The sequence below is a fragment of the Strix aluco genome, chromosome Z (genome assembly GCF_031877795.1).
Source record: "Strix aluco isolate bStrAlu1 chromosome Z, bStrAlu1.hap1, whole genome shotgun sequence".
Classification (NCBI taxonomy): domain Eukaryota; kingdom Metazoa; phylum Chordata; class Aves; order Strigiformes; family Strigidae; genus Strix; species Strix aluco.
In genome coordinates, this window is record NC_133971.1 from 74,759,509 (window position 1) to 74,783,288 (window position 23,780).

General features: G+C 41.8%; 1 protein-coding gene across 1 annotated transcript; it reads right to left on the minus strand.

Annotated features, from left to right (window-relative positions):
• Positions 1-22,446: 22,446 nt before the first annotated feature.
• FOXB2 (forkhead box B2) lies at positions 22,447-23,466 on the minus strand. Its single transcript, XM_074813196.1, has one exon. The coding sequence runs from the start codon at positions 23,464-23,466 to the stop codon at positions 22,447-22,449; it is 1,020 nt and encodes a 339-aa protein (XP_074669297.1).
• Between the last annotated feature and the right edge of the window lie 314 nt (positions 23,467-23,780).

Below are 23,780 nucleotides of genomic sequence, written 5' to 3' on the forward strand. Positions count from 1 at the left end.
TGCACCAGTACACACTGGGGGCCGCCCAGCTGGAAAGTATCTTTGCAGAAAAGGACCTGGGGGTCCTGGTGGACACCAAGTTGAACATGAGCCAACAGCCTCTGTAGCTGCAATAGGCAGACTACTGCCAGCAGATTGAGTGACGTGATCCTTCCTCTCTACTCAGCACTGGTGAGATACATCTGGAGTACTGGGTGCAGTGCTGGGCTCTCCAGTAAAGGAAAGATATGGACATACTGGAGTAAGTCCAGTGCAGGGCCACAAAAGTGATAAAGGAACTGAAACATTTTTTATATGAGGAGAACCTGAGAGAGCTGTGACTGCTGAGCCTGGAAAGGAGAAAGCTCAGGGAGATCTTATCAATGTTTGTAAACACCTGATGGGAGGGAATGAAGAAGAGGGAGACAGACTCTTCTTACTGCTGCCCACTGACAAGACAAGAGGCAATGAGCACAAAGTAAAACACAAGAAATTTCATCTGAACACAAGAAAACGTTTTTATACTATGGGGATGACCAAACACTGGCAGAGTTTGCCCTGAGAGGTTGTAGAGTTTTCAGCTGTGGAGATAATCCAGCTGGACACAGTTCTGGGCAACCTGCCCTAGGTGACCCTACTTGAGCAGAAGGTTGCACAAGATGATCTCAAGAAGCCCTTTCCTGCTTCAACAGTTCTGTGATTCTGAGCAGTTTCTGGGAAAAGCTCTTTTCCTTGCTTATGTGCAGTGTGTGTGTGTGCTGCTGTTGTTTTGGAAAACAGAAGCTTAGCTACTAACTTCTCTGGGTAATAGTGATATAGGTATTTATGCCTGTCTGGTTTGATGGTGAGAAGGAGGGAAGAGGAGAAGAAGGAGGACAAGGAAGATGTATTTTTAGTTCATTTTTTGTTTATTCTGCACAAGGCCATCACCAGTTTTTGTCAATATGACACACATTTCAGTAAATTAATGGTATTCAACAAGTTCATATGAACCTGTACATGCCGAACAATTAATACATTTTAATATTGAAATGAGAAAGTGTTATTTTATGCAGCACTTAACATGAATTCATAAATAATCATGCATACAAACATATTAAATCACTTAGAACTGTAATTAGTAATTTTAAAGTCCTGGCAATCAGCAGGATTCAATTGGAATATACTGTTTGGCCTATTTGGCCTTAATAAAACTTTCAAAGAAGGGGCAGCATGTCCTTTTTAATCTGCTTCTCAATGGCTAGTAGTAAATAAATGAACATGAGATTGGTGGGTATGACAAATTAATATGCACACTGACAACTTATAAACACAGCATCGCTTAGGGAATTACTATATGAATATATACAAGCAATTATATGTTTTAAATGATTTATTTCATTTTCCAGATAATATACCACTGAAGTGGAAATGGATAAAAAAGAGAATACAAATACAATATTATATCAATTTTTTACTGAACTTATTAAGTGGAGGCCTTCTTAATGAGGAAATTAATGAATGAAGCAGTTCATTATGGCTAAGCATTCTTTGTGGTCGTTAAGAATTTGTCAGCATAGACCTGTCATAGTCAGTTTAATTATGATTAATATCTTATCTTGAATTCCATCTCCATTCATATCTGAGAAACAAATGCAAACCCTATTACATGATCAAAGTTCATAAAATAAGGTGAGTTGCTGATGACCTTATATTTTATTCATCTTCACATTCATATTTATCAGTTTTTAGAAGAACTGAAGTTAATCTTACATTATTTAAAAAAAATAAATATTTTTATTAATGGTATGTTATACAACCTCTTGTTCTTAGAAGCAGGATCCTATGTTCAAGATGAAATATCGCAATGGCTTTATTACCCTTTTTCAAATGCGGTTACCACTATTTTATGGCAATTTGGATAAGGAGAATGACTATGTTAGTCTCTAAGATTTACTGTAAGACTCACTAGACTGTGTAAATTAAACTGATTTTATTTAGCCGAAGCTCTCATAAATGTCAGTGCAAATTGTACTTCAGCTGTATCAGTGAAAATTGTACTTCAGCTGTAATCGAGGTTTAGTTGTTAGCTCTATGGATTTTTTCTGTGCGTGTGTCCATGAATTGATGTATGGGAAGTATGTTTTAATTAGTTTTTGTTTTTAAGGGCCTGTCAGTCATCAATGGCCCATATTTCCCAGTATTTGATCCTATATTGAGTCAGTTAAGTCTTGTCTACACTAATAGTTCAGTCTGAAATAGTCCACACACTGTCTTTGGCTGTGTTGTACTGGTTACATTAATGTTATGATTTTATTCTCTTATATTCTTAACAAAATAACTAAAAATTTCATGTGGTCAGCTCTCCATCTGTGATTCCTCTTCCCTTTTTTGAGTACCTTGGCTAATTTCAGCCAAGCCTCCACCTTTTCAGAAAGTTATAGGTCTCAAAAGTATGAAATTTATTCAACGTTCATGAAGACTGGTGGCTGAATAAAAAACTGAACAAAGATATGGGAGTAATGGGCTTTAGGGAATATAGGATACAAATCTATAGTGCCCCAGCTTTAGTGTTTCCAATGCTTATACAAAACTTTATTTTGTCTTACGGAGTTTCAAAACAAATTATTTTGCCATCTTTAAGAAAGGGGCCAGGGCAAAATATGATACTTTGCCTCTGTTAAGGAATTTAATAATGTTTGTTGGAGTAGAGGTGATTCTTGATTAAAGTTTCTGAAAATGCTAATGTTGTCACATGATAGCATACTTTTAAAATGTATTTACTTTCATCCACTGTACTAGTATCATGTCCCATAAATGAATCATAGTCATATGGTAAAAGCTTGTTAAACCACATCCTCATTAGCTGCAGTTAGGCAGGAGTTAAGCAGATCTTTAGGAGGAGAAGAAGTGGTTGCTAAGTGAAGAAAGGAGATTTCTAAGGCAAAGGACTAAATTCCATCCTGTTCTCTTTTCTGCAGCCTCTGAGATGACACTGGACAAAACCACTAAGCCAGCATGTTCATTGATGACCATTCACTAAGGGTTCCTCACATCTTAGTTACTTAGGGGAAATTCTGTCGAAATTTGAGTCAGCTGAGAACATATGGGATGATTTGAAAACACTAAAATAAAAAATTTTCATCTAATTCTCATACGTATTAGCATAAGCCAACAGTAATACAAATATTAAAATACAGTATTCTGGGCCCCTTTCCCCAGACTCTAACTATAAGGGAAAGTGGGATCTGGAACTTCATTTTTCTGTAACCAATTTTTCTTCTAACCACTTTTGTTACCAAAATGAAAATAATGAATGGATGCTATCCCATCATTCTTTTTAACGAAAATGACCTTTTCATGTCTGTATTTGAGAAAATGGACTTATCTAACTGAAAACTGCTTTACCTAAATTTACCTGCATGAGGAGATTCTTTTTCAGTCACGAGCATTTATGCTGTTCTTCATGGGGTTTACGATGTGTTCTTTAACACCAAAATATTGTGGATTCAGTTCAACTTCAACTAACTGTGTGAGTTGGGGAGGAGAGGGAAGCCCAAATCTCGTGAAATCCAGCAAATCATTCTTTCTTAGGCATTTTTTTTTCATAAAAGTGAAGAATTTTAGTTTTCCTGACCATTTTAAGACCATCTCATTTCACTTCAGATCCCTAGTATAACCAGAGACTAGTGTACCTCATCAATGTATAAGTCTGTGAAATCAAAATAGTCTGTGTGAGTGAAAGATTTGAAAAACCACATTTTAGTTATGATTTCCCATAAGTATTTGGGGTCATACATTTAAAAGCATGTGATGTACTTAAAAGTTATGTCTTTCAGCAGTCTCCACTACTGACTTCATGAGTCTGCCCTTTTGAAAAGCACCCTCTATCATATTTATGGTGACGTCTTACTTAAACTGGATACTAATCTAAGTCTGCTGAAGGTTTGATTGTACTCCTGTGACTGTCACAGCGGTGAATCCCATGGGGACAGCATGCGTTTGAGCAACAATTTCTGTGCTGTATTGGTGACTACAAACTCACTTATAGGTCATAACTAAGTTGTCACCCTCTCTCCCTTGGTATTTCCAAGATAGTCTCTCTACAGCTGTCTCTCTCTCTCTTTCTTCTCGTTCATATTGATTATCACAAGATCATCCTCCTGCTATATCTTTCTTTAGTTTTTACACAACATTGCTACAACATAAACTTTAGAGAAGTTTAAAATATAATCTTAAATTCTTTATGCTTGTTTGCCACTTCTTACATCAAATCTCAAACATCTTGTTTACTCTTTTCTTGTATTACACCCATTTGCTTCCACTCTGCCAGTGCTCACATGCACTTATATTCGTCAGATTTTGATATAACAATTCTTCCTAGTCACAGATACATCTCCCTGTATGCATAATCCAAACTCCCTGTTACAACCCCTGAGAACCCTACCTTATCCATATTCAGGTTACCTCTAAAACTCACTTTGGTTATTTGGTTTATAGAGATTTTTCATACATTTTAATTTTATATTTTTATAATTATATAGACATTCTTTTATTTGTGTAGATTGCATGCAATTTGTCTATTATTATTCCCCTTCTTGTGTCTATCTGAAGGTGACAGACTCTTCAGATCAAGGCTGTCTCAGGTATCCAGTTGGCATTACTCATCCTATTGCTGAAACCATTTTAATGTCAAAGTAACTTAACTATCTAATTGCACCATCACCACTCTACTTTTACGGAAATATAAAAAACATTATGCTAAGAAGCATTTTCAAAATATAAATAAAAATTATTAGGGCATGCACCTTTTTCCTGTTTATTCATGTAAGAGCTCTAGTTTATAATAGCTTGTATTAAAAAAATCCATCTCTAATGTTAGTCATGGACAGTTCAAAAAATATACAGGCCTAAAGGTGATTGCAAGTTAGAAAGAAATCATTTTCTGGGATCAGATTCTCCCTTGCTGACATTTACTGTAGCCACTTATATTTGTGCAAGATAAGCCTGAGCTGGCACCTAAGTAAAACTCTGTGTTCACTTTTGTTGATGACTATTTGTACTGTATTTTGTCCTGGAATAAATAGCTTTAAAAGGTCATGAATCAACACCCTGAAAAGTCTAGATTATCCTCAGTGATCTAGTGCTGACCTGCTTATGTTTACAGTGTTTTAATTCTGAAATCCCTTTCTGTTAAGACTGATAGTCTGACAGACTGATAATTGAGTCTAAAGGGAGGTTCCACAGCTACAACTGCAGAGGCAAGATTTGTTGTGTTGGCAGAACAATTGGAAGTGACAATTCCTATATGCTTCACTGGTATACTGGTGCTTGGACATAGGTGGTTTTTCACCTCATAAATAAATAGTACAAAGTGAGAATGATAAACATAGCTGGTGTGTTGGGTTTGTGTGTGTGACAGGGATTTTTGGTAGTGGGGAAGGGGGCTACAGTGGTGGCCCCTGTGAAAAGCTGCTCAAAGCTCCTCTGGCTCCAAGCTGGACCTGACTCTGGCCAAGGCCAAGCCAATTAGTGATAATGGCCACACCTCTGCAATAATTTAAGAAGGAGAATCTGGGAGGAGGAGTTGGAGTTGGGAGGAGGAGTTGTGAGGAGAACACCTATGCAAACACTGAGGTCAGTGGAAGAAAGCAGGTGAATAGGAGCTGCGCTGGAGCAGAGATTCCCCTGCAGCCCATGGTGAGAGGGCAGGTTGTCACCCTGCAGCCCATGGAGGACCCCACACTAGAGCAGGTGACTGCACCCGAAGAAGGCCAGGACTCTATGGGAAGAAGCCCCTGCTCTTGTAGCTCAGGCACTGAGAGAATTGAAACATGGGGGTGGGACCAACGCTGGAGCAATTCAGGAAGAGCTGCATCCCATGGGAAGGACTCATGTCAGAGAAAGTTCATGGAGGACTGTCTCCTGTGAGAGCAACCCCATGCTGGAGCAGGGGAAGAGTGTGAGGAATCCTCCCCCTGAAGAGGGAGGAGTGGCAGAACTGACTGCAACCCCCATCACCTGTCCCTCTGCACTGTTTTGGGAGAGGAGATAGAGATATAGGGAGCAAAACTGAGCCCGGAAAGAAGGGAGGGGTGGGGGAAGGTGTTTTTAAGATGTGGTAATGCTTCTCATGGTCCTACTCTGTCTGTTACATGTTGTCATTGTTAGTGTTTGAATTAAAGTGATGTTCTTTTTTCCTTTCCCTAATGTATCTGTCTTTTGTCCATGACCATAATGGGTAAGTCATCCCTCTCTGTCCTTATCTCAGTTCCTGAGCCTTTTGCTTTACTTTCTCCTTCCCATTCCTGAGCAGGAAGGAGTGAGTAAGCAGCTGCTTGGTGTTCAGTTCTCCTCTGGGCTCAAACTAGAACAGGTAGATAACTGCAGCCTAACTTTTCAGTCCTCACTCAAATAGGGCTCCTGTTTGTCTGCCCAGTATTTACTGGGATTATGGCTTATCTCTTCATTGCTCTGGTTTTAGCATCTCTTTATTGATTTCTGTGTACACTGAAAGAAAAGGAGTGGGGAATTGAGTATAACAAGGTATAAGTATTTCAGTATTATTCAAATACACATAGGTAGGAATAGTTTCACAAAAGAATGTGTATGCCTGGGCCAGGTTGCAGAATCCAGAGCCCTGTATTTAGGTGTCCAGTATCCCCACAGAAAATATTTGCTTCAAAATTGGATACATCAAAGCCCCTACAACAAGATGGCTAATTTAGCCAGTGATGACTGAGTGTTAAACTCCATTCCTTTATTCTGTGGCTGGAGGTAATCTGTATCCTGGTTTCCAGCAACTCTGTGATACAGCATTTACTCAGGCTGCATGAGACCTGGTTCAGTTTCTGTGTAAGGCGAGTGAAATCTCCTGTCTTCCTGAAGCATGCTGTTAATTAGCTGTCCCATGCCGTTTACAGTAGTAAGACTTCCCTGGCTGGCTAAAATTCTGTTGACTGGGAATTAGAGCAGCCAGATGGAGGGACACAGCAAAGTGCTCAGTCCTAGCCGTGACCATCTTTAAGGATTACGCTCCTTTTTTATTATGTGCATAGAAACTGAAGCCCAAAACCCTTTCCTCGCTAGGCAAAAGATTCCCAAACTCAGTCATATTGTTAACATTTCCTAGCAGCCAGGACATGTGACAAAAACAGAAGACCTTGTGGAGAACAAGAAAAAAGTGACAGATTGATCCATTAAGTGGAAAAGGAGGCAGTCCTGTGGAGGCACTAGCAGTTCCCCAGTCATGCTGCTCTGCTAAGAGGAAAAATCAGCAGCCGGGCAGCTTTCTGCCATCCCTTCTCCTGTTCCTTGGTCTGCCACCTCATGTGTGACAGAAACCAGCCTCTGGGCCACTCTGAAGTGGTCCCCAGCTACTAGCAGTACAGGTATTGTAACATGACAGTACCTGCAGAATTTTTGGTTTTGCTGTTTGATCAAATTCTCTCATTAAACAACATATACTATAAATTATGACTAAATGAACTGCATCTCTATATACAATATTTATATTATTTTCATAACAAGTTGTTGGATAGTCTAATGAACTAGTATAATGCTGATGCTAATGTTTGCTATACCTGTTGAGAAGGGGTAGCTCTACTCCTTATTCCGAGTGGCTAATCTATTTTAATATGCTTGATCCCTAGGCTATTGTGACTGTGTGCCAGAAATGCACAACATATCAGCAATTCCGCATGTAGAACTGGTAGATCTACAGCTTTTCACTAAAACGTGGAGTTTTTTAAGCTTCCTTGATTGTTCAATATTTGTTTTATGATCATCAGGAAGGTAGTTGCAGAAGCCAGTAATGTTTCTCATGGGGATGCAGTCAGAACTATAACCCACTAATAAACATAAATTAGGGTATAACTCATGTTAACCTCACACTAGAAAGCAGAAAAAAACCCCAGAGAATGTGTCTCTTGAAATAAACTTTAATAGTCATAAAAAGGACAGTAAGAGGGGAAATAATGTGTAATTGAAAGACCTATGGATAATGTTTATTTGTGCTGGTAACATAAAATAGATGTCAAGCACAACAGAGAAAAAAATTATATGAAAAAATTAGATTTTCTGCTTCAAACTCATTAACTGTCAGTGTGGAGCCGTAGTCTGCATAATATTTAAACACATGATAAAAGCAGAGTTTTGGTACTGAAATGGTGAAAAGTAGGAGGAGAAGGATTATAAAAATTCCAGTAATGGGTACTTTTTTAAAGTTTCTTAAGTTAATGAGGTTATAAATATGATGCATATCAGATTGCATTTTAAAGATAAACAAGTTCTAGATTTGTGGTTATAAAAGACTTTGAACTTTGGCAGTTCACACTTTCAAAAGGCAAAGAAAAGGATTTGTGGGTTGTGGGGAAGGCAAGAGTTTTGAATGGCTCAAGTTAACAGTACTGTGCCTTGGACCAAGCACATTTTGTGCAGTGGTAAGACAACAAACAAAATGGAAGGTTTATTCTGTATGTTGTGTTTTTATGGAAATGGAAGAACAAATTGCTCTGCTTTTGGTTCATGGGAATGATCGTTAAGCTTAAAGATCCCCAAATCAGTAAGGTTTTACTTTTGGATACTCCTGTTTTGTTTTAGTGAATCCATTCCATTATGAAACAAGAAGACCTATCTATTTAACTTTCACGTTGACAGGCTGTTTTGTGTCATGTTTTGTGTTTCTACAGTACACCACCATTCTCCACACGAACATGCACACACACACAGAGACTTTTTCTTTGTTTATGAGGAGTACAAACATCTACTGTTTTGATGGACTTTGACACAAAATTCTTACATTACAAAACTCACTGGAAAATAACGTGGATAATTTTTTTGTGGATAATTTGTGGTTAGTGGTTTTATAAAGGACTAAATTATTGGCTTTCCAACGTAAACTATGCAGGAATTATGTCTCACAATCCCTCAACAACTTTTTTTTTTTTTCACTGCTACATTAAAGGAAAGATAATTAATTACAGAACTGTTGCTCCACCTCTAGCTTGGTGGAATTTTTCAGCAGAGGTGTTTGCACAGAGGGTCAATCCCTGTTTTTATAGTTGTCTCCTTGCTGCAGTTGCAAGGGGAGGTTTTTGCAAATGTGTATCTTTACCCATTTAATTCTCATCAGATAGTCTTCCATACCACATTCTAAAGGTTTGTTATATTAATGGCAAGACTATCGTTCTGAATTGAAGACAAATGCAAAATACTATGTTCACGTTTGCTATTTGTCTCATGCACTTTACCTGACTAGTTGCTGTTAAAGTAAGTGTATTACAAATACTCATCCTTCAAGGCAAGTGAAAAGGATAGCTGGAACTTCAGTAGTGCTACTGGGAATATATTTGACCTCACACCTCCAATCCTGACATTGTTTGACCATATCCCACAACTAGTGAATTTCAATTATTTGTTCAGAGGAACCATTCATAATTGCCTGGTGTAAGCCTGCCTTTAGGATGCAAAGCAGAAAACAATGAAAATGCTACACTGGCGAATTAGAACAGCAGCACTTAAATGTATAAATTAAATGGGCCTCTTTTCACAGCTTTCTCTTTCTCTTCTGAGAGGCCTCAGTCTGGTGACATCAAAGACAGGATTATGTGAGAAGATAAAAACTTGATCTAATGTCCATGTTTGAAGTCATGAAAGTCCTCTTCTCTCCAAGCCAAAATAACTCTCCTTATAACACAATGAGCTAGGGTCCAGGTGCAGGGGGGGGAAGGTTTCAGCAAGGCACTGGGAATATCTCAGAGAAGCCAAAGACTTGTACATTAAGCCATAATTTTCCCAAATGTGCAAAACATTGTATATAGGCTTCAGAAGCTTTGTCCTGTCAATTAATTTGCTAAGTCTTTCTTTTAATTGAAGAATGCTATTATGAATGTGGCTGGATTGGCCTTTAATGAGGGTTTAACCTATTTAACCTACTTATAGGGAAATCTACATCATGATATATGAGGAAGAAGCAGGGAATGCTAAAGCGCAATGTCATCTCAGAGTACACTGTGGTCATATGTTGTTAGCTTCTGTACATGTTATGTTCCATTTCTGATGTATCTGATACACTGCCTATGGATTACAAAAGGATTTCGAATGTAAGGCCAAATGATGGGCTCTTTATACCTTGAAAGTTGTTTCTCTCAGTGAAGGATTCTTCTTACATTTAAATATTCTCTCATGTGGTGAAATGATTTGCTCTGATTCTCTAAAAATTGTCTGAGACCAATGCAAATTTTTACCTTGTAAAGATGTACAGCTTCAGGGCTTCATAAAGAAGACCATTGTTTTAATGTGAGCATCTCCAACACACATGCCCTTAAAAGTTCTTGCTCTTAAAACAGAGAAATCATGGCCTGGACAGTCTCTCAAGAGGCCAAAGCAAGTGCTTCTGTCCAGCCTAAAATGCATACCATTTGCTGTAAGATTTTGTAAACATCAGATACTACTGAGAATATTTGCCATTTGTACAATCTATGATCCTGCTATATGGATCCTCTCTGTCCTGCATTTTCAGCCTATGATGCATATTCACTAACAGAAAAATACAGAGATAGCAGTCTTTCAGATCATAACTATGGACAATCAGATGCAAAAACCCACATGAAAAATAGGATATTAATATACCATATGTCTGATGTTCCCCACAGCCTCAATTCCAGCATTGGACAATTCGCAATGACTTTACCATATTCAATTCTACTCCAGTGGTGGGAGAAGAATTCTTAGTCATGTATTTACAATAACCTTAAAATAATGCATCTATTATAAGGATTACTACTGTTTATTTACGTTACGTACGTGCTTCCAAACAAATAGCTATGTTTTTATAGAACTGTTGGAACAAATATCTTTCACTCAAGTTGAATTACGATAACAAATTGAATACTATTATTTAACAATCTGATTTTATACTGGGTTTATATATATGATCCATGTAGCTACATATTTTGATGGCTATAAAGTAGTTTAATTTCTTGCTTTTATAGTTGTATCCAGGTGCACATAATTTCTAACTACCAATTCCCAAACTCCCTGCCTACCTATATCTATCACTTGTAAGGTCATTTCTCTTTTCTCCTACTGAGTTTAAGTCATTAAATGCATCCTGCCCTTTTCACTTGTAAAAAGTTTAGAATTGGATACTCTGTTGAATGGAAAGCTTTATTAGTGCAAAGCTTTATTAGTGCAAGATTCACAGAAGAGCCATCAGTAGCATCTTTGTTAAATTAGTCCCTGACAGACAGGGTAGTTTTGAATGATGCAAGACACACAAATCAGTGCTAATTCTATAGGCAGGTAGCATATTAATTAGATTTCTACCAGGATACATAAACCTTTAGAATATGTGTTTTCCAATGGTCTTACTGCTATGGCATAACACTTATGTCAAGTCAGTCTTACAGGTGGGTATTTTCTTCCGGTCTAGATTTCAGGCAGCACAGTGATGCTAAAGTGATTGGATAAGTACAAAAGTTTTCATTACTTGATGGTGGTGGGAAGGCCTTCATAGAATATTTTCAAGATGTTAAAGGGGGAGCAGCTTTAATCCTGCAAGAGGCCCTTGAGGCTTCTTTTAGCATTTGCAGCTCTGGGTGGTCCAGCTGAATCCCTTGTGGTCATTAGGGTCCCCCTAAGCATTTTGATGACAATGCAGTTCATGGAAATTCTTGGGACAAGGGCCTGTTAGAATATTTAACAAGCTCTCAGCATCCTTCACGGCTTCTATGCAGCTTTCATCCCTCTGTCTTCCTGTATTTTGTTTCTGCTAGATATGGGAGCAGGAAACATTTGGTAAGCGAAATAATTGAGAGTAAATAGACATGCATAACCAAGAAGAAGTGGGTAGTGTCCATGCTAAAGCTGAAAGCAGTTGCCTAATTGGTTAGGTGCAAAACAACAAAAAGCTGACATGCATCCATCTATCCATACTTGGGGCTGGGCGCTGCCATCTGCCAGCATCAGGACCTCAAGGCACAGTGATGCAGTTCTTCCAAGAAGCCAAAGATCCATGGCCCTTGGAAAAGGGATAATGCTAATTAGAAACCACAAAGCTCAAAGGGCTGAGGAAAACTGATTAGCTAGCTTAGCTCAATAAGAAAATGAAAATATTTGGCTCAGATAAGGCTCAAAGGAAACAGGAAATCTGTCTGAATTCAGACTGTCTCTAAGGCAGTGCTGGGACCCAAAGCTTATTTTCGTGAGAGTGCAGGTTGATTTTACTGCATTATTCCAAGCAGGACAGGTATCAACAACTACCCCACAGTTTTATCAATGCAATGTGTTATTTCATAAACCTTTAGTTGTTTTCATCTGTGCTTTTCTGGGAATTTAATTTAAAGGAAACTATCAAAATGAAAGTCTCTTCCCATGAAAGAGAAGAGAAGAGAAGAGGAGCTTGCAGGTGAGGCTTGAACCAATATTTGTGAGGTTTAGATACAGCCTCTGACTCTTCTACCAGCTACCTAAGCAAAGTTAGGTTTTCCTTCTGTTGTCTGCCTGTTAAATAAGACAGTAGTGCTTTTTTTTTCTTCTACACCTATCTCTGTTCAACATCTAGCATGAAAAAAACTAGATCTTGAGTAAACCCCCTGATTTCCTGAGTGTGTAGACTGAAAAAATGCACTTCACTTATCTGACTTACAAGTTCCCAAGAAATTAAAATGTTTTGGCTTTGATTTTTTTAAACCTATTTCTTTGTGTCGCCTTTCACTAAGGAGATCCTGCAGTGTTTTCCTCATTTGACCTGGTGGGCTAGAAAGTAGTGTTCCTATAAGCATAGTAACAGTACTGAAAAGTTTGGGAACTCATAGAGAAGACTGAATGTCCTGGCTATATCGGGTCAAAGTAATCAAGTCCTTTCCTTTCATTATATCCACCAGAAAGATTTGAATAGAAACCATGTCAATCTACCCTTCCTCTTAGCCTTCTGTATCTACTGGGGGAATTATCACATGGATGTCAGTATTCTCATTAAATATTTAAGGAGAAATTTTAAAGTCAAAGAAATATCAAAAGTAAAAATATCTTCAGCAGCAGCAACAAAGATGAATTTTGTGAGTCATCTTCAGTGTGCCCTTGTTAATTTTGATTGAGTAAAAGCCATTGAACATCCCTTCCATATTTAAGAGCCAAAAATTTATGTCTGCACAGTTTGTGAATCTTGCTCCATTAATAAGCCAATTCATGCTCAATTCTAATTCCCTTGACATGTCATCTGTAAGCACTATGTAGAAAATTCAAAATGACCTTCCAAAATTTTGAGATTGGAGTATTACATTTCACCAAGCATTGGTAATCTTGGAAAATTTCTCCATAAACTCCCAACATTCTTGCATTAGATTTTCAGTGTAATTTTTTGTGTTTTAAATCTTGTGTTTTAATTTCAACAGCACTGACAGCACTGTTGGGAAAAAATGTGAGGGGAGGAAAAGTGAAATCATTTAAAGCAAATTCTGTTTACCAACCCTGTAATATTTTTGGTAACACTTTTCAATAAGAAAGTATATCTCATAGACAACTAGGATGTTCCCACTGGTACGGTGAAATTGATTTATTTCAGGCTGCATTAGTACAGGTTTCTTGACTTCAGTATTTCTTTCTTCAGTGATGAAAAAGTGCCAGAGATTTTGATTTCCTTGATGGACTCATGTGACAGTAAATGATGCTATGACGCCATGAATTAAGGAGAACGCACATGACAATCCCAAGGCAGGAACTGTTGACACCAGGATGAAAAAGTTCAGACCAAAACGGTATAGGAAATCTTTCCTGTTATTCAAGAGTCAAATCCACCCCAGGAGAAGAGAGTGAAACCTCAGTAGAGGTCTTGCAGCTACCCTCTACACTAAATTTTTGTGCTAGAAAGATATCCCCTTAGAAGCCAGTAGTGACCAATCCCTTCCAGCCTTCTCCTGCCATGAATTAAAAAAAATCCCCACTCCCCACTTCTGGGACTTCCAGAAAACTGCTGGTAATCACAAGATGCCTCTCTGATGTCAGCAAATCACTGCCACTGTTGTGGTCCCACTCTTCGTCATGTCCATCTAAATAGTGAGCAATTTTAATTTTCAACAAATCAGAAGAATGTGGTTGAGTTCAACAGTTTTCTGATTCCTGGCTGGGAGGAATATGTGTTTGTGATGTTTCTCAGGCACTGTTAGGAAAACTAAATCTGTTGACAGCAGGCTAACTTCCCTATAAAAATCCTTCTCGCTGCAGAAATTGTAGAGTGTCTGTAGCTGAAAAAATGGCATAACATCATAAAATCTGTTAAACTAGTATTTCTTCACAATTAATGGAGAATTGTTTACAAGATTTCATACACCAGGAGAACTTAGGAGGAATTCACTGTCAAACTGGGATAACGTGGATTGTAGGGTAGACGCTTTTCAGTTGGGTACTGTGGAGCTGGAGACATGGTCAGAAATTAATAAAACTCAGTATAGTAAATAAAAAAGTATTATGCAAGCAAGGAAAAAATGGGGGTCACAGTAAGAATACCATATGTATGCTAAAGGTAATAGGAATCCATGAGAACTTTCAATTTCTTTCATAGTCCTGCATATTCAGTGAGTTTTCTACTGATTTGTTAGAAAAGGGAATCCATCCTCTGAGTTGCTTGTATCTGGCAAGCCTCCTCAGATACCTTTGTTACAAGACCTAAAATGTATAAATTTACATGTCATGTTACTTAATTTCACATTATCTTGGTGTATAGTCAGCCCCTGTGTGTGGTTCTAGACCTCCTCTATTTACACGGATGATTTGCCAGGCACCATGATACAGAACTCTTTACTGAAGGTCTGTTCAATATTCAGTCTATTGCACTACTTTTATTTTCACTAAAAATTGGTCACCAGAGAAAAATGTCAAGCTATTTTATCATAGCTTGCATTTGATGCATGCAAGTTGCATTTACCCCATTTTATGCTTATATTTGTTATTCATTCTTTCACAATTTCTTGTCCTTCAAAATAAAGTCAGCCTAATAGGCTGATATTTTCCCATATATTTTCCCTTTATTTCTGTCTGGAGATTTGCAGATGAAATACACTGATGACACAAGGATACATTTTCAAAGCAGAGAATATATTGAAATATAAAATCTGAAGAAATATGCATTTTGATGACCAATTTAAGCCCATGTTTTCAACCTGTTTGTTTGTTTGTTCATGTGTGTGTGTGTGTTTGTTTGTTTGTTTCTTTGTAGCACTGGAGTTGGTGAGTAAATTGGGGCATTTGCAGTTTTTAAAAAAGCTTATAAACAGCTCTAATATAGAGATACCAGAAGCTCAGTAAGGATCTCAGTTCACTTGTTATCTATTTCACTGGTGTAACTGGTGTGACTTTATTTTGAAGATACATTCATCTTTTTATGATTTTGTCTTTATCTCTGTTGCAAATACTTGACAAAGAAACAATAAATGATTCTCTTTCTAGGTTTCATCCCAACAGTCCTATGCAGCTTTAAAAATTTTATATTGTAATAACCAGCCATCAATGTACCATGTTATGTTACATTTTCTTCCAAGCTCACATGTACAAGGAAAGATTTTCATAAACAGTCAGTAACAATCAGTTAAACAAGAGGTAAGCACCTACCAGTGACAGCCATACATTTTATTAAGCATATGAAGTATCACAATAATTTGCATATTTACTAATCTGTTATGGTTCAAATTCATACCAACCACAGTTAAAAGACCACGTGGGGATTAAGAAAAGTCTAATTTCAAGCCTTAGAAGAGAATAAATCCAAATCACACATCCCACATAAAACAACAGGTTAATAAATCACAAATGGCCAATACAATCACATTACTAAGTTTTTTACACTTTTCCCAGCAAATGACCACTTTCCAGTAGCAGTTTTACAGTGCAAGTAAATGAAAATACATCTTTCTCCATTCTTTCTGTACTTTTAGCCAGAATTAAACATTGTTTGAGGTTCAGACTATTCAGATCATCATGAAAGGAAGACCTGATCCACACTGGGAACTTGTTGTATAGTACACAGAGTTAAAAACCCTTTTTTGTCAGCTTGAAGACTGATGATAAATAAAAATTAGTGGCCCGTACCAGTAAAAGAACCCTTTGCCTATTAATTTATTCACCAAGCAACACTGATGTTCAGCCAAAAACCTACCATTTGACAGTAAGGGGCAGTGATTAGTTGATAAAGAATGGTTTTATTTTTTCAAATGACTGTTTTAAGATGACTCTCTGGCTTAAAAACTGGGGCATCCTTGTTCCCTACGGTTGTTCAAAGGGCTGTTAATGGCTATTGACCAATGATTATTTAATGAGTGATATATCATAAAAGCAGTGTGGACTTATGCCTTTGTCCCGGGTCTTTTGCCTTAAAAACAGATTTTTGTATCTCGTTGAAAATTAGTACTCTCCCAGTTTATATTAAGCATCTATGCGAAGTCTAGAGAAATATTACAAGATTCTGTGGTGTATTGTGGATGTCAAATGCATTAAAACTTATCTTTTAAAGCTATGTGAAGCTCAGCATTAGAGTTGTTTTTTTTTTCCTGTGTCAGGACTTGATCATTTTCTCCTTCAAAAAGCAAACAGTTTCTTTTCACTGGTCCTGTAACCAGAGAAAGAGGTATAGACGAAATAATACGCATCTGTCAATGCCTAAAGCAGCATGGATGCCTCAGACATGCGTGGCATAGACATGTCCAGTATTATAGTACTGGGACACAGATGTTTGGAGTTGCTTCTCCATCTTAGAGGGGATTCAAATTCATACCTATACTCAGTCTACTCAGTTATGCTAGCGTAGTACAAAACAGGATCTCAGTCTCTAATGTTGAAACTTTGTAATTGTTAAAATTAATTTCACTAGAAAATAAGCAAATTAATCCAGTCAGTGGAGCACTCTCCTTGGAAAGAGGAACTTGTACATTCCTGGACCATTTAAATTATTTTTCATATAAAAACATATGCCATTAGCCTTTGGAGTTTGGATTCTTTGCATCTGCATCTCTGCATACATCCCTGATATCTACTCTCATATATCATACACTGCAATAACTTTAAAGAATTGCTTTGATTTAGAACACTTCACTCAGAATGGCAGTCACAGACCTTAGTGCCCTCTCTGATTAAGAACAATTGTCATAGGTCAGCCCAAATGTTCATATAACCCAGTGTCCTGTTTCCAACAGTAAACAAACAATGGATGCTCTAGAAAGAGTAGGACAGGAAAAGCATGTAATGATACTTTCAGAAATTTATTACTAGCATAGCGAATCTGAGCAAGAGGTAGCAACTTTTTATGAAACAACTCGCAGTGGATTTATTTTGCATTTAATTATGTGCTGTGTCAAGTATCCCCTCTTTCTGTTTGCTTTGAACCCTTTTGATGACTCCTAGTTCTGGTATTAAGAGAAAGAACGAGCAAACACCTTCTCCAGGTGTCTCATGATTTTGTAAACTTGTGTCATACATCTCTGTATATCCTTCCTTTCCACACTGAAGAGTCTTAGACTATTGAATTGCTACTTGTACAGAAGATGTAAATTTGGTTATCCCATCTGATTCTCTCTATATCCTGCCAGTTTTAATATACCTGTTTTCAGGTGTGAGGAACTCCCATAACTTCCTGATGCATTACAGTTTACTAAGGATTTAAACAGGGACAGTGTGTTTTCTGTCTTGTTCTCTGTTCTCTTACTGGTAATTTTTTTTTCACAGCTTGTGACTATTAAGCCAACATTTTCATAGAGCTATCTGCCATAACTTCATAAGAATCCTAAGTTCAGGACCTATTGCTATGTATATAAAATCAGGATTATTTTCCCCATGCATGTTAGTTTGCATATATCAATAATGAATTTCACTTTCCATTTTATTATCCTGTAACTCAGTGTGGATGTCTTTTGGCAACTCCCAATCTGACAGCTTTTTTTTTTTCTTATTAGTCTAAATGACTTAATATTAGTAAAGATTTGTCACTTCCCTGTCATAAATCACCTTTTACATACCACAATTACTAACTTCTGGGACACCCAACACCAGTCCATGTGGGACTCTGCTGCGAAAATTTGCCATTTATGCCTATTCTTTCTTCCCTCTCTTCACCCATTATGTGTTTTCTCCAATGGTTGTTGGACTCTGCCTTTGTAGAAAAGCACCCAGTCCCTGTGGCTTATCTGACACTTCATGAGGCTTACATTTGTTATTGCTATGTAATGGCGTATCTTCACCAAAAAGCATAACTCCTCTATGTGCCATTTTGCAGTTGACTGGTTTTGGTACATGGATGAGAATTTGAATCTTTTCGAGCTGAAGTGATCTTGAACTCAGATTTCCTTCAGGGGTTCTGAGAAGAGTGCTCTAACTGTTAACTACATGAGCAGTGTCAGTGACCACACTATGAGCAAAGAGGGAGGACCACTGATTCTTTAAATAAGTGAGTAACATACTTAAATATGTCCAGGCTAGAGGCCTGTAGGCAGTAAGATTTGGTATTTAGCATATAGATGTCTAAAATTACACCTGGTTTATCTGACTAAAGCTATTTAATCTAACCATATGCTCAGAAAAACTCCAGAAGCAGAGGTGGAACTTTACTTTCAAAACTGAGACTATTACTGATTTCAAGCACTTACAGGGATGACTATATCTTAAAATAAGCTTTATGCATATGATTTAAAATAAAGTCTTACAATAAAAGGGGAAAATCTGATCCCACAAGTAGCAGCAGCAAAATTCCAAGCAGATTTGCCAGATCAATTTCTGACCAGAGACACTTCAGGATTGAATCAATGGAGCCCAGAATTTCAGTTATAACGCTGGTGGTTACATTGTAGCATGTATCACTGAGATCAGAATATATCCACTGAAACACTGCTATCATATTTCAAACCATAAAACACATTAATTCTACAAATCTTACTGCATTTGTTTTTCTTTCTTGACTTTCGTGCCCTATGGACTCATAATACACAAAGCAATGCCTTGGTTAGGAATAGTTTCCCATAGGTAGAAATAATAATCACTACATTAGCTAGCCACAATATATCAGAAGCATACTGGAGTGGGATCAGTGCCTTTTCTTAGGCCTCCCTTCTTTCAACACTTTTTCTTTGCTACCTTTGGCAGTCTAATGGTATGAAGATTAAGGTTGCTTGCCCTTCTTGCATCTGTTTTTTCTGTTTACAACCATCCCTCCTGCACCCACTCAGTAAAGGTTCAGCTGCCTTTTCTGTGCAGAACACATATGCCTTAATCTGAAGGCACACAGTTTCTGCACAGGGTGTACGTGTATAGCAGACAGGCAAAATCTTGTAGTTAGTACAAGACTGTTTTTCTGTTTGATTTGTCAAGTGAAAATCTTACCCTTCACCATTTTATGCCTGCTTTTCTGCTTGGGGAAAAAGGTACTATTTCGTTTCTCTACATCTTGTACCATCATCTGTTTTTTAGCAGCTTTAGGACTGGTTTTGTATATGTAGTGGGATTACTGGTTGTTGATACAAAATCGTTGATAAAAAAAACAAACAAACAAACAAAAAAACCCCACCAACGTTTCAAAGGCCATGTTGAGAGATGGACTCCTTAAAAATAAGGGGGAAAAATGTATAAACGAGTTAGAAAATATTTCTCAATTAGTTGATTTTCCCTTTCCCTCTGACAGTCTGAAGTTATCAGGTTCTAACCCTCTACAATTCTCATTGTGCAAGCTACGAAAAAGCGCACCGTCTTCTGGTCATACAAAGCGTAGGCAACTGCCTTGGGAGTTACACTAAACCCTCCGGGCGAGTGATCCGTGGCCTAAACGCCCCGCTCCCCTGAGCTGCCGCTGAGGAGAAAAGCCTGCTGCCAACAGCGACTGTTTGCCCCAAAGTCGCTGTCCGAGCGATCGCCCCCGGAGCGCCCCCGCCCAGGCGCCGGGTGAGGGTCGGACAATCACCCACCCTTGGCTGCAGCCAGGCACCTTCTCCCGTCGCCACACTCCCCTGCGCCTTGACCCGGCAGCCGGGCTCTGTCTCGGCCGCCCGATCGCCGCCCGCTCCCTGCCCGGGGCCGCCGGGGGGCGATGTGGGGGGTAGGGGGGGGTGATGGTGGTGGGCCCTGTGCTTACATCCCGCTGCGGCACCCAGAGCCCCGGCGCCATACTTCCCGAACAGCATCCTTACACCAAATAAAAGTTTTCCCGCGATGATATTTAGAAGGTTATCCAGACTCTTAAAACTGTCCAGAATCCTCTGAAAAATTCCCAGGAGGATTACCTCTTCTCCTTGCTCCGGATTTCCCATTCCTCTTGCCCCTTAGACCAATGTGAAGGAGAGACTCAGCTTCCCTAAAATGCTTTGGAGCCCTAGACAGCAGCCACATCGAGACCGGTGGAATATACCTATATACATAGAGCTATATAGAACAAATGCTCTCCGCGATTTATTTGGGTGGCTTCTTCCTTTATAATCAACTAGCTTTTAGCAGCAGAAATATCGACTTGGCTCCCTGTCTAAAATGGAAGACGGAATAAAGAAAGTGTGAAGCATATTTTCTTTTTAACATAATTTCTTTAGGGTGTCTGATTACTGCTCGGTTTATCTGGCTGCAAAACTTTCGAGCCAATTCCCCTTCCAGTCCTATTTCCAAACCGTGATACTAATCCGTACCTCATTAGCATAACATTATTAGTGGTATTTTTTTCGGCTCTAGGAATGTTATAATTTCGGAAATTAAAGTGTAACCCCCCTCTAGAGCAGAGGAAACAACTGGAAATTCAACAGTTACCGTTGAATTCCAAGTGGTCGAACAGACCCCGCCAGTGTGCGTGGGGAAAACTTTGGACAGCCGGCACTCGAGGCCAAACGGTTTCGCTTTTCCTAGTAATAGTTTCTCTGGTCGGAGGTCCACCAGGAAGGACCAGCCTGACGCGGGGTACCCTTTCCCAGGGGCTGGGACTGCGACCTGCCCTCTCGGGGCACGGTAGGTCCGTGGCGTGAGACCCGTAAATCCCATAGCTGCGATCCAGCACCCACTGACACCAGTGGCAAAACTCCAGCTGCCTTAAATGGGATCGGGGATCCGAGCCGGTGCCCTCTCCTCAGACCCGACCGCCGGAGCTTCGCCCTTGAGCTGCGGGTAGTGGCGAGCCAAAGTGTCTCTGCAGCAGGAGATTTACCTGCAAAACGTTTCTTTCCCTTTCCTCCTCTCGCTTTGCCGCCAAGAAAAGTTTGGGGTACTTCTGCCAGTTTGGGAGTGCGAACCTACGCTACGAGCACGCGTTTCTTAACCGGTGTGAAAGGCAAGTATTTTAAACAGCAGCACCAGCAGAAGCGAATGAATAGAGGGGCTTTAATGAGCATCGGTGTACAGCAGGGCAGACAGGGTACGGCAGCAGTCACCCACAAACCAGCCAGGACTCCTCAGCCCAGTGCGCCGCGCTCTGACTTCTGATCCCTCCGCTTTATACAGACCTCCCGTCTGTTGGAAGGTTATTTTCAGTAAAGTGCTTTTTCCCGAATAATTTTTTAACCGTTTTTCTGTTGGCTTTCCCCCACCCACCCCCCTTACCCACCTCCCTCCGCCCCCGAAGCAGGTTTTAGTGTTCACACTCACGTGGAAGAAACGCCAAGCAACACACACAAATATAGCGGTATCTGTGAGCGGTGAAAGGTGATGTGAAAAGCACAATCTACGAATCGCCGGGCTGGTTTTATTTTAATGAGAAACTAGGGAATTCGGACACTCAGTCACAGCTTGAGAGGCCAGATCCTCAGTCCCTCCCAAGGTATTGCCCGCCGATGTGAAATACTGGGATGGGCTGTGAAAGTGTGAGGGGGACGGACAAGTGATAGTTAGTGAAAGGAGCCCTTCGCCGTCAGTGCCGTTGTCATTTAAATTCCCACTAACGAATCGAGCTATTTAAAGCTTAAACAGCGAGCATTACACGTCCTGAGGCCCCGCAGCTCGCCACGCTCCAAGGTAACCGCTTCGCCCACCTCTTTCGGAGCGATATCGACAGGACGGCGGGGCAGAGGTTTCCCGTCCCTCAGGGGAGGGGGAGAAGCAGAGTTCGGAGGGGGTTTTACCCGCTTGCTCCCCCCAGCCGCTGGCAGGTTGCAGCCCCTCTCCCACCGGGCCCCCAGTTTCGCGGGACCTCCGGGCCGGCCGCCCGGGGAAGAGGGGCTGGGCGGGGAGCCCGGGCTGCGCGGCCGCAGGCTGTCGGGGAGACCTCCCCCCCCGGCCCCTTCCTCCGAGCCAGCCCCCTTGGCCCCGGCTGTGAGTTTTCACATCACCTCTCCGCCACTAACGATACCTAACGACGATAGAAGCTCTTACCTGCGACCTGGCTCTCAAATAACCGGATCGTACACAACATAAACACAGACACCATCAGGGGATTAGTCATGGGATCGACCACCCGGGTTCCCGTGCCGCACGCGTGCCCCGGACCCCCGCGTCCTCTCCCCTGGGAGCCTGGGGGCCGCTTCGCCCCCGACCCCCCGCCCTTTAGGAGTGCACCAGGACGGAGTGGAGGGAGCCCTTGCCCTCGGAGGCGTTGCTGGCGGCCTGCTCCAGCAGCGAGGCAGCGGCCGGGGAAGCGGCGGGGCAGATCTGCGAGGCGGCGACCGTCAGAGCGGGGATGGCCGAGGCGGCGGGCATCGCCGGCGCCGGCTTGATGGGCACCGGAACGGCGGGCATGGTCTGTGCCGGCGGGTGGCAGAGCGCCTTCACGGGCACCCCGAAGGGTCCGTAGTCGGGAGACACGGGCATGCCGGCCACGGAGTCCATCACCCCCACGTGCGGCCACATGGAGCTCACCACGCTGCTGAGCTGGCTGGGCACCGGGTAGCCCAGGTGGTGCATCACCGAGGCCAGCGGCAGCCCGCCGGCCTGCAGCACGCCCTTGTAATCTCTGCCGATGATGTTCTCGATGGCGAAGGGATGCTTGAAGCCCGAGGGCTGACTGCTCCCGTAGGGCGAGAACTGCGGCAGCCTCCCCACGGCGGCGGCGGCGGCGGCCACGGCCGCCTCGGAGCCCGCCAGCCCCGGCACCTTGCCCGGGGGAGGTGGCGGCGGCGGCGGCGGCGGGTGCGGGTGGAAGTAGTGCACCATGTGCGGGGCGGGCGCGGGGGGCTTTCCGGGGCCGCCGCCGCCAGGCCCGCCGCCGCCGGGCAGGTGATGCTCGGGGCGCAGGACCTTGAAGCGCTTGCGGCGGCGGAGGAAGCTGCCATTCTCAAACATGTCCCCGCAGTCCGGGTGCAGCGCCCAGAAGCTGCCCTTGCCCGGCTGGTCGGGGCGGCGCGGGATCTTGATGAAGCAGTCGTTAAAGGAGAGGTTGTGGCGGAGGGAGTTCTGCCAGCGCTGCGTGTGCTCCCGGTAGTAGGGGAACCGCTCCATGATGAACTTGTAGATGTCGCTCAGGGGCAACATCTTCTCGGCCGAGTGCTGGATGGCCATGGCCGTCAGGGAGATGTAGGAGTAGGGCGGCTTCTGGTCGCTGTACGAGCTCTTCCCCGGTCTGGGCATCGCCGACCCGCCGCGGCCCTCCAGCGGCCACACGACTCCGCCGCGCCGCGCCGGGCGCCACTCTGCCCCGCGCACAGCGGGCTCGGAATGCCGGGGACGGCGCTGCCCTGCCCCGCCGCCGCCTCTACATCCTGGGCGACACCCGCCCGGCCCACGCGCGACCGCGACCGCCCCGCGGCTCGCCGGCGGGCTCCGCGCACGGCTCCCTCGGGCAGACCCGCCCCGCGGGACGCGCTCGCCTCGCCGACCCCGCCGCTCGCCGGAGAGGCAGCTCCCGCCCAGGCCGCGGGGAGCACGCGGGGCACGGGGAGCAC